The sequence below is a fragment of the Bos taurus genome, chromosome 4 (assembly GCF_002263795.3).
Source record: "Bos taurus isolate L1 Dominette 01449 registration number 42190680 breed Hereford chromosome 4, ARS-UCD2.0, whole genome shotgun sequence".
Taxonomy (NCBI): domain Eukaryota; kingdom Metazoa; phylum Chordata; class Mammalia; order Artiodactyla; family Bovidae; genus Bos; species Bos taurus.
The window spans coordinates 104,120,511-104,132,888 of record NC_037331.1 but is presented as its reverse complement, the minus strand read 5'-3'; the positions used below and the strand labels follow the sequence as shown (position 1 = coordinate 104,132,888).

Below are 12,378 nucleotides of genomic sequence, written 5' to 3'. Positions count from 1 at the left end.
ATGTCCAGTTCTAACTGTTGCTTCCTGACCTGCATACAGATTTCTCAAGAGGCAGATCAGGTGGTCTAGTATTCCCATCTCTTTTAGAATTTTCCACAGTTTATTGTGATCCACACAGTCAAAGGCTTTGGCATAGTCAATAAAGCAGAAAGAGATGTTTTTCTGGAACTCTTGCTTTTTCGATCATCCAGCGAATGTTGGCAATTTGATCTCTGGTTCCTCTGCCTTTTCTAAAACCAGCTTGAACATCTGGAAGTTCATGGTTCACATATTGCTGAAGCCTGGCTTGGAGAATTTTGAGCATTACTTTACTAGCATGTGAGATGAGTGCAATTGTGCAGTAGTTTGAGCATTCTTTGGCATTGCCTTTCTTTGGGATTGGAATGAAAACTGACCTTTTCCAGTGCTGTGGCCACTGCTGAGTTTTCCAAATTTGCTGGCATATTGAGTGCAGCACTTTCACAGCATCATCTTTCAGGATTTGAAAGAGCTCAACTGGAATTCCATCACCTCCACTAGCTTTGTTCATAGTGATGCTTTCTAAGGCCCACTTGACTTCACATTCCAGGATGTCTGGCTCTAGTGAGTGATCACTCCATCGTGATTATCTTGGGTCATGAAGATCTTTTTTGTACAGTTCTTTTGTGTATTCTTGCCACCTCTTCTTAATATCTTCTGCTTCTGTTAGGTCCATACCATTTCTGTCCTTTATTGAGCCCATCTTTGCATGAAATGTTCCCTTGGTATCTCTGGTTTTCTTGAAGAGATCTCTAGTCTTTCCCATTCTATTATTTTCCCCTATTTCTTTGCACTGATCGCTGAGGAAGCTTTCTGATCTCTCCTTGCTCTTCTTTGGAACTCTGCATTCAGATGCTTATATCTTTCCTTTTCTCCTTTGCTTTTCGCTTTGCTTCTTTTCACAGCTATTTGTAAGGCCTCCTCAGACAGCCATTTTGCTTTTTTGCATTTCTTTTTCTTGGGGATGTCTTGCTCCCTGTCTCCTGTACAATGTCATGAACCTCCATCCATAGTTCATCAGGCACTCTGTCTATCAGATCTGGTCCCTTAAATCTGTTAATCACTTCTACTGTATAATTTTATTTATTTAAATATTATTTAAATAAATAAATAATTTTATTTATTTTATTATAATTTTATTTATTTCTCACTTCTACTGTATAATATAATTTATACTGTAAGGGATTTGATTTAGGTCATACCTGGGTGGTCTAGTGGTTTTCCCTACTTTCTTCAATTTAAGTCTGAATATGGCAATAAACAGTTCATGATCTGAGCCACAGTCAGCTCCTGGTCTTGTTTTTGCTGACTGTATAGAGCTTCTCCATCTTTGGCTGAATATAGCCAAAGAATATAATCAGTCTGATTTCAGTGTTGACCATCTGGTGATGTCCATGTGTAGAGTCTTTTCTTGTGTTGTTGGAAGAGGGTGTTTGCTATGACCAGTGCATTCTCTTGGTAGAACTCTATTAGCCTTTGCCCTTTACTAATATTACTTGGTTTTAATTGCTGTGTTCTGCTGAAGAGATAAAAAAAGGATAGGAAATCTTCTAGTACCTTTCTTGAAATTTGTTGTTTTTAATTCTTTCATTTCCCTTTTAGGATGTTGTAACAGTTTTTCTTGTTTTTTCAAGAAGATATTTTAAGCCAAAACTCTGTATCTACTGTTTACAATATTTTATTCTACTTTTTAATGTATCTTCAAAGTATTATCATCATCACAGTTTCTTTTTTCTTATTCTTTAGGAAAATCTGAAAGAGTTTGCTTGCTCAGACTCATTTTTTCTAATTATAACTGAGTGATCATAGTGATTTTTCTTCGTACTTTGGATATAAAATTACTGTTGTTTGGAAGTTAAGAAACCTGCCTTTCAGGCAGTTGTGGTTTGGCCCTGCATTATGTAAATCTTAGCATTTTCTACTGCCAGGAAGAAAAGGAATCAGTTCTAATCAGCTCAGTCTCCTCATTTCTCGCTTGCTCTTTGCCATCTCTAATTTTTTTTTTTCCATTTCTCCCATTCTTTGAGTGAATGGTTCTTTACCCTAACTACACAAGTTTTATCTGTGGAACTTTAAGGGTGGAAAGAAAAAAGAGAGACTGTAGGTAATAGAGTACTTAATTTCTTGGACTGTAAAGAATTGCTGAACTAGGATTAATTTTTCTCTCTTATCCTATTCTGAAGAAAGCTTAAATCTTAGCTCCAACACTACTTTGAATACTTGTAATGACTAAGACACCAAGATAAGTGATGAGGGAATAAAAGATGAGTAAAACATATTTCTTATTTCAAAGTAGCTAATAGACATGAAAAACATAATCAATTTTAGAATATCAAATTCCGAGTATAAAGCACTTCTGCCCTGGGTGGTCAGTAAACTCATCATAGAGGGAGTTTGTCATTTTCTGAGATGAAGAGACTGTAAGAAAAACATTTTGAAACAGGACCTGGTGGATAGATATCAAGTTAACTTTTGAACATGTTAAGTTTGAAATACTACTTATCTTAATAAGTATGTAGGAATGTACAGTAGGCACATGAAGAAAAATACCATGGAGTTGAGAGAACAGAGCTGGAAAATTTGGACTTCATCAGTACATATATAAAGCCACAAGATTAGATAAGATTACTTGGGAAATAAGTGTAGCTAGAGAAAAGACAGCCTAATGCTTCCTGGGGATATGAGAAATTAGCCAAGGATTCATAAAGGAAAAATATTGTAATATCTGATTATAGAAAAAAACTAGAAACTTCTGTCATTTCTTCTCAAACTTTAATAAGGATCATTTTGTTAAAGTTCAGTAAGTTTGAAATGGGGCCTGAGATTCTGCTGCTCCTACAAACTTCCAGAAGATTATGCTGCTGGTAGTCTATGAACCATGCTTTGAGTAGCAAGACTGTCTATGGCTAAAGAGACAAAGTGAAAAGGAGGAAAGACTGCAGCGTTTGTAGGAGAATAAGGATTAATATCCAGAATAAAGGGCATCTATAAAAAGAAAAAAAATAGAAGGGAGAAAGAATATGGATAGATAATTTTTCATAAATTTAAATGATCAATCAGCGTGAAGAATGCTCAACTTCCTGGGAAATACAAATTGAAACAAGAAGATCACGTTTCCCCCCATTAAGATCAGGAAAAATTTTGAAGTCTGATAATATACACTGTTGGTGGGATTGTGGGAAAAGGGTGGACTGATACCCTAATAGGAGGTATCTTGGTACTTTTGTCCTTTTGGAAGACCATTTGCCATACTGACTTTTTAAACGTGCATATCCTTCAATCCAGGAACCCTGTGCTTCACTGTCTAAAAGGAAAACTTCTCCCTTTGTCGAGAAGGCATTTCAGAGCCATTTTGAAGCATTGTTTAAAGCCGGGAGAGGTGAAATCTAATGTCCTTCAGGAAGGAATCATTAAATAAACCAAGTGCCCTTTGCTTATTTATTCTCCTTCGTACATTTAAAAAATTATCTCACATTTTTCATTATAACTTTAAATAATTTAAGTGGCCATGATTTCTAGAGTATATTTATGTTAAATACATTTTCAGTCACACCATAAAATTACAGATTTAAATCATTCAGTTTATAGAGAGTATCTGTAGACAGTATATACTGTAGTATAATTTGCAAAAAGCATGTTCTCACACCACTCAGATAAATTGAACTCATTTTTCACTAAGAAAAAAAAAAATGATCTGACCATTAAAAGAATACATTTGAATCAGTTCTAATGAGGTGGATGAAACTGGAGCCTATTATACAGAGTGAAGTAAGCCAGAAGGAAAAACACCAATACAGTATACTAACGCATATATATGGAATTTAGAAAGATGATAACAATAACCCTGTGTACGAGACAGCAAAAGTGACGCTGATGTATGGAACAGTCTTATGGACTCTGTGGGAGAGGGAGAGGGTGGGAAGATTTGGGAGAATGGCATTGAAACATGTAAAATATCGTGTATGAAACGAGATGCCAGTCCAGGTTCAATGCACGATACTGGATGCTTGGGGCTAGTGCACTGGGACAACCCAGCTGGTATGGGGAGGGAGGAGGGAGGAGGGTTCAGGATGGGGAGCACATGTATACCTGTGATGGATTCATTTTGATATTGGGCAAAACTAATACAATTATGTAAAGTTTAAAAATAAAATAATATTTTAAAAAAATAAATAAATAAAAAGAAAATAAAAGCAAAAACAAACAAACAAAAAACAAAAAAAATTATCTGATTGCTTATTTATCTTAAACATGTAATATGTGCCTATACTATATGACCACTAGACTTCTGAATTCTCAGTTGGGTGGCTAGATAAATGGATAAGGCTTGAAACCTTCCCAAGAATTTGTTTCACTGATAAAATAAGGTCTTGCTCATATTAAGAGCAAGGATATTAACCTCCCCCTTTTTTGCCAAGGGATTTCCCTTCTTCTCTTGTTTGTTAGGTAGTTTGAAGTTTATATAGCTCAGAAGAGTACACGGTAGTAGACGCACTTGAGATGGATAAGAATTTTGCCTTTCTTTTACAAAGAGGAGAATTGCAACGTAGTGATTTTTAAAGGAGAGGAAGAAAGAACTAGTTCTTAAGCAGATCATTTAGGAAGAATACAAATAGACAATGGAAATCTGGAAATGATTCTCCTAAAATCATTCGTATCCACCTAATCTTAAGTTACCTTTGAAGTCCATTGAAATAAGCAGTGTCCTAATATTGTGAAATGAATGTTGTCTGAACTTACGATGTTGTAATACAGCCATTTAAAAGGTGTAAAATAGGACTACCTTGGTGGTACAGTGGATTAGAATCCATCTGCCAGTGAAGGGGACATGGATTTGATCCCTGGTCCAGGAAGATTCCGCATGCCATGGAGCAGCTAAACCCTTGCACCACAACTACTGAGCCTGTGTGCTTAGAGCCAGTGTTCTGTAATGAAAAGCCACCGGAAGGAGAAGCCCACACGCCACAGTGAAAAGTAGCCCTCCGCTCACCACAACTAGAGAAAGTCTGTGCATAGCAACGAAGTAAAATAAATAAATTAATTAATTAATTAAAAGTGAAACTACATTGAAAGAACAAATACTTAAAAACACTGAAAAAAAAATAAAAGCAAAATACATACATATTGACATGGAAAGAATTCTGAGGCATGTTGTGTGGTGAAGAAAGCAAATGTTGAGAATATTTTAATATGTAATATTTATATGTATTTGTCTATTTTATATATGTACGTATTTTTGTTTTTTGAGTAAAAAGAAGTTATGGAAGAATGTATATCACAACATAAACAGGACTTATCTTTTTGGCAGGACACCCAGAAATATGGGGAATGTGAAAAAGAGATTTTTACTGCTTGTTCCTAAATACTTATGTATTACTTAAATGTTTTATAGTTGAGAAAATGTTGTATTACTAGTATAAGAAGAAGTTTAAAATAAATCATCTCAAGATCTCTAAGCTCTAAATTTCAAGGAACACTGACAGTTACAATAATATTTCAGTAGGAATATTAAGATATTCATATTCTAAATGATTTGTATTTCATATTCATATTCTAAAGATTCTAAAGAATTCATATTCTAAATGCTTTGTATTTAAATTCTTTTAAAATATTTTTTAGGTGTGGAATATCAAACAAATGATTAAGTTGACACAGGAGCATATAGAGGCCCTATTGGACAAATTTGGTGGGGAGCATAATCCACCATCAATATATCTGGAGGTAAGCTTTTGAGTGTCATATTTGTAGTAATTTTAAGGAAAAGAAAATGAAGTTGTAAGACGCATTTGTATTGGTAATATGGGTTATTTTAGGGAGTGGGATTAAAAATAGATATGTGAAGAGAGAATTAGCTTTGTCTTTATTGTACTCTTTAAGGTTGTTTCACTTGTTACAATAAATATATAGTATTTGGTAATTTGGAAAATAGCAAAACTAAAGAAGAAGTTGTATATAAACTTCAAAATAGTACCCTGGTTTAAAAAAAGAAAAAATTATTGAAAAAAGAGAAAGCATTCTTTTCTGGAGGCCAGCAAACTAGTTGCTGTATTAGAAAATGGGGAGAATTTTGCGAAATATCTTGCTTTCAGAACAAATCCCCTCAAATAGGTTTTTGCTTCCTCATGGGTAAAATTTACAAAATTTTAGTATCTCAGGATTGCTTAGCATTACAGTTTAATAGTGCCTTGAAGCTTTTGTATCCAGTCTTGAACATCATTGTAAGTTTATAGATTAGTTATTGTTCTTAATCCTATTAGGTAGCAGTTTCTATAATAATCACAGGTACGCTTTCTTGGCATTAGTTTCCTTATGTAAGTCACTCAAGTTCCACAGCAAGGAAGCTGTTAGAGAATCTAGGCAGTCAGGCTCCACAGCCCATACTGCTTACACTGCACTATACTGCCGGTCTCCATAAAAGCTAGCTCCAACTATAAGAACCAGTCATACTGGGAGATAACCCTAAATTACAAATGATCAGGTTACCGTTTGCCTTCAAATGCCAGAGATTTTTTAGGCATGGATTGACAGACTCCTAAACCAAAATTCTAATTTAGTAATCTAATTACTTTTAAAGGATAAGTTAAATCTTCGGTATTTCGAGAGAAAGTAAGTTTGTGTATTTCTAAAATAACCTTGAAAGTTTGGAAATGACTGCTAATAAACTATTCTCTCTTTTTATGGCTTATCACAGAGCACACTGCCAGTTAGTATCAGTGCCAGGACTGGAACTCATACCTCTGAATACTATTTAGTGTATTTTCTGATATCACATGCTCTCTGTTTTACTTTTGTGTGTGAGGAGAACAAGCAGAGGAGTCATAAGGAGGCAAATAGTCCTGGTGAAAATGGTAATTGCTTGTTAGTCAGAATTAGACAACTTAACCAGCAGTTTTTCTGCCAACCATTTTTGTGTCAGGAAACTTTCCCCACCCTCAGAGGTAATACATTTGCATCAATAACATGGTTTCACTATAGCAGGGATTCATTCGCCCCTCCACACACATACTCTTCAGGCTTTTAACTATTTGAACTATATCTAACTAGGACAGTATAGGGCTACCCAGGTGGCTCAGTGGTAAAGAATCTGCCTGCAGTGCAGGAGACGCAGGTTCCATCCCTGGGTTGGGAAGATCCCCTGGAGAAGAAAATGGCAACTCACTCCAGTATTCTTGCTTGCAAAATCTCATGGACAGAAGAGTGGCGAGCTACAGTCCATGGCGTCACAAAAAGTCAGACACAACCTAGCAGCTGAACGACAACAACAGAACAGTTTACAGCAGACTATACCTTACAGGTTGTATCATTAGCACATAGATTCTTACTGACAGGTACTAACATTACACAGTTTCTCTACAGAAAGCAGTATAATATAGTGGTTGAGATGAACTATGGAGTTACAAACACCCTGTGTTTGAATTGTAGCTCTGCCTTAACTTATGCAGACAGGTTACCTAACCTCCCTATACCCCACCTAATTGGTAAAATGGAAATATATCACACATGGTAATTTAAAGACTAAATTTTGAGTTTATGATTATGAAATAAGTGCTCTGTAAATCTTTGATTCATTTATTCAATAGGCAATTATTGAGTGCCTGCTAACATTTGTACTTGTCTAGGCTCTGGGCATATATATATATATTAAAAAAAAAAAATCTCCTCCCAGTCTCTGCCTTCAGATAGCTTATATTTTAATCAAGGGAGTGGTTTACAGAAACTAAATACATAAATAAGTTAAAACATTGAACTTAACCACCATTTGATTTACTATGAAGAGGAGCCTGGCCGGAATTGAGAGTTTTCTTCCCTGAGGAAAGTTGACCAGGCCAAGGGAAAAGACTTGTGGGTCCTGATATTTGAAGGCCCTTAAGTAGATTAAGTACTAAGTGAGTAATCTACTGATTACCCACTGAGACCCACCATTCTCCTTTCTGTCTCGATGAATTTTGTTATTCTAGGAATGTCGTATAAGTGGAATTCTAACATACTTATCCTGTAACTGACTGATTTCACTTAGCATAATGTCTTCAAGCTTCATCCATGTTGAAGAATGTGTCAAAAGTTTCTTCCTATTTAAGGCTGAAAAATACTTCATTGTATGTCTATATACCTGTATATAATATAATGTATATTATCCATTTGTCTATTGATGGCTACCATCAGTGGTTGGTTGTTTCCACCTTTTGGTTATTGTGAATAATACTGACTTTACCTTTTTTTGCGTGTATATAGCCGGAAGTGGAATTACTGAATCGTAAGATAATTCTACATTAAATTTTTAAAGGAACTGCCATTCTGTTTTCCATAAGCAGCTATATTTTGCAATCCTTTATATCTTTGCTAAGACTTATTTTCTGTATGTGTGTATGTAAGAGTAGCTATCCTAATGAGTGTGAAGGGGTATCTCATTGTGGAAATGCAGATCTCCAGCTTTGTTCTTTTTCAAGATTGTTTTGACTATTTGGGATCCCTTGGATTTTCTCATGAATTTCAGAATGGTGTTTTTCTATTTCTGCAAACACATTGGGATTTGGGTAGGGGTTGCATTGAATCTGTAGATTGCTTTGTGTAGTATTGATATCTTCAGGGTTCATAACTCTTAAATACAAATGAACAGTTAAGAATAACCAGTATTTGAAGAAAGCTTTTAACAGGAAAGATAATGGCAGAAATGGTCAAAAGGGACTCAGAAACAGTGCAGAGAACAGAAGAAAATTTGAAAATCACTATAACATCAAAGATAAGAGAAGATCCATAATCTCTTCTTGCTTCATGGTTGTATTAAAGAAGCAAAAGTATTAAAGAATAAGAAAGAGCTCTTGGAAATTAAAATAGTAAGAGTTAAAATAGTATAATAGGAAATTTATATATGTGTGTGTATCTGCATGTGCATATAAACAGACAAACACACGCTATAAAGTCAAGGACATCTTCCAGAAAGCAGAATAAAACAAAGAAAATATTAAAGGAAAGATGGGAAAAATTGGAGAATAAATCTAGGAGATCTGCAAAAACCAAACAACAGGCTGTCCAAACTTGTTTTTAATTTCTCCTCCCATAATGACAAACATGGAGGTACATTATTCAAAGTTGGTTCTACAGCTCAAGGTTGTTATTACACACTGGCATAGATTGCTACCATCCTTTTGGTTTCTGTCTGCAGCAGATCTTAGAATTGTACTCTTAACACAATACCTCAAGTCCAGAAGCAGGGATCACAGATACTCTGGTGTACTGAGTTATTTCACGGAGGAAAACCCTCCTCTCAAATCCCCTACAAGTCTTTACATCTCACCAACCAGAATGGGGTTACATAACTCCTAGACTAGTGACTCAGCTTACATTTTCTGAAATAAGAGGCTAAAAAGTAAAAATTTTCCAGTTTTCACAGTCTGGCTTCAGATTAGTTTGTGCACTGGCAGATAGAAGTTGTGCTCTAGTTACTTCATTACATAGCATTTCCAAAGAAACCATTTTGATGTTTCCATAGAAAGTTAAATCTTTACCTATCCCCACATTTCTTCCTCATAGCAAAACAGAATGAAATCAGTTATATCACCATCAGAAATCCTCATGACTTTCTCTTTTTTGTGTACTAATTTATTTAAAAGCAAGCTTTTAAGTTCTAGATTTTCTCCTACTGGCATATGAATAATAATTAACACTATTGATTCCCTTGATGATAACTGCAGTGAAATGAGCTATCGTACTCTAAAAGAATTTCAGTTTTGTCTTTTCAGTCTTTGGTTCCAGTCTTTTCTTTTTACCATCACACAAAGAAAAGATATTTCCCCTAAAAGTCATTTCCCAGAATTTCTTATTTTTGCCCCAGTTCTTTTATTTTTACTCATCAAATTATTTGAATGCCTTCTGTATGTAAGATATAATGCTGGATGCTTTTCTAGAAGTAGATTTCTGTTTCTGGACCTGATTTATTGGATTCCAGAAGTGAAGGGTGGAGAAGGCAATGGCAACCCACTCCAGTACTCTTGCCTGGAAAATCCCGTGGATGGAGGAGCCTGATGGGCTGTAGTCCATGGGGTCGCTAAGAGTCGGACGCAAGTGAGAACTTCACTTTCACGCATTGGAGAAGGAAATGGCAACCCACTCCAGTTCTTGCCTGGAGAATCCCAGGGATGGGGGAGCCTGGTGGGCTGCCATCTATGGAGTTGCACAGAGTCGGACACAACTGAAGCGACTTAGCAGCAGCAGCAGAAATGAAGGGAATAAAGTTTCTGGAATAACCCTCCAAGCTACCACCAAGTTTATGTGTATGCTCAGATCCCCTGCAGACAGACAGTAAAGCTCCTAACATTTATTGAGTGCTTGCTATGCCAGGAACTGTTCCCAAGCATATAGGAGATCATTTAAGCCTCAACCTGCCCTATGAGTTATATTTAATACTCATTTCCATTTTATCGAAGAAGAGACTCAGGCAAAAAGGATTTTAATAATAACATGACCAGCATTACACAACGGGTAAATGGGGTAGCCAAAGTTTGAAGCTAGACATTTTGAATTTAGAATCTGTGTTTTTTTAATGAGTCTTCTGTAACTGCTTACATTTTCCCCATGTGTATGTCTTCTTTTTTTTTCTTTTTTATCAGAACCTGTGCTCTTAATTGCTTTATCATTATTACTATGCTTACAGCGTTTCTGATCTTTAGCCTGTGTAGAACTCAAGATAATGCAAAAACATTTATCAAAACAGATACTGTAGTGAAAATAATACTGGAAGCTAGGTGCTTCCTGTGAAATACAGAACAGTTCATTAATTATCAGTTGTGGACAGTTTGAAAGATTTCATTGTATCTTGTGAGATTAAGTTCAATAAGAATAAATATAATGAACTCTAATGATAGAAATTTTTTATTCCATTGTTTTTTCCTATTATGTTTTAATTAAGTAGGGCCTTAATCGTCTTCCCATTTTTAATTGAGAAATAATTCATGAACTGTGATTCACTTTTTTAAAGTATACAGTTGAGTAATTTATAGTATATGCACAAAATTGTACAGTCATCACCATCATATAATTCCAAAACATTTTTATCACCCCCAAAAGAAACCTTTTACCCATTGGCAATCATTCTCTCCAATCCTTATCAACCACTTAACCTAAGTTTCTTAATCTGTGCATTTGCCTTTTTGAACATTTTGTGTGAATGAATTCAACCAAGTCGTAGCATGTAGCGTTCATTCCTTTTTTGGCTAATATTCTATCATGTGGATACATCACATTTTGTTTATCCATTAATCAACTGATGGACATTTAGCTTGTTACCATTTTTGGGCTATCATGAGTACAGCTGCTGTGAACATTCATGTACAAGTTTTTGTGGTAGACATGTTTTCAGTTCTTTTGGTTATGTACCTTGGGATGGAATTGCTGTGTCCTTTGGTTACTCTGTTTTAACTTTTTGAGGAACTACCAAACTGCTTTCCAAAGTGGCTGTACCATTTTACATTCCCACAAGCAATGTGTGAGGGTTCTAGTTTCTATACATCATTGCCAACTTGTTAGTTTCCATTTATTATTATTATTGCCATCCTAGTAAGTGTGAATTGGCATCTCCTTATGGTTCTGATTTGTAATTCATTAGTAACTAATGATGTTAAGCATCTTTTTCATGTGCTTATTAGCCATTTTTATATTTTCTAAGGGAAAATGTCTATTCAGATCCTTTGCCCATTAAAAAAACTGGGTTGTCTTTTTATTGCTGAGTTGTAAGAGTTCTTTGTATACTCTGGGTGATAAATCCTTGTCAGATTTGATTTGCAAATATTTTCTCCTGTTCTGTGAGATGTCTTTTTTTTTTTTTTCCACTCTTTTGATAGTGTCTTTTGAAGCACAAAAGCTTGAATTTAGATGAAGTCAAGTTCATCTACTTTTTCTTTGGTTACTGTGTTTTGGTGTGTCATCTAAGAAACTATTGCCTAGTCCAGGGTCATGATGAGTTACTTCTGTTAATGTTTTCTTTTAAGAGAAGGCACTGGCGACCCACTCCAGTACTCTTGCCTGGAAAATCCATGGATGGAGGAGCCTGGTAGGCTGCAGTCCATGGGGTCGCGAAGAGTCGGACACGACCGAGCGACTTCACTTTCACTTTTCACTTTCATGCATTGGAGAAGGAAATGGCAACCCACTCCAGTGTTCTTGCCTGGAGAATCCCAGGGATGGGGGAGCCTGGTGGGCTGCCGTCTCTGGGGTCGCACAGAGTCGGACATGACTGATGTGACTTAGCAGCAGTAGTAAGAGTTTTTTAGTTTTAACTTTTTTTTTTTAAATTATCTTTAAATGGAGGATAATTGCTTTAGAATGTTGTGTTGGTCTCTCCCGTACTACAACATGAATCAGCCA

The 12,378-nt window shown here is 35.7% G+C and overlaps 1 protein-coding gene across 17 annotated transcripts in view; it reads left to right on the top strand.

Moving 5' to 3' along the window:
• The window catches only part of BRAF (B-Raf proto-oncogene, serine/threonine kinase), a 178,290-nt gene that overhangs the window by 61,574 nt on the left and 104,338 nt on the right, over positions 1 to 12,378 (top strand). For all 17 annotated transcript variants that reach the window (XM_059885960.1, XM_059885958.1, XM_059885957.1 and 14 more), the window contains one exon: positions 5,638 to 5,739. In XM_059885960.1, the coding sequence (XP_059741943.1) occupies positions 5,638 to 5,739 (102 nt within the window). The remainder of the gene's footprint in view (positions 1 to 5,637; positions 5,740 to 12,378) is intronic.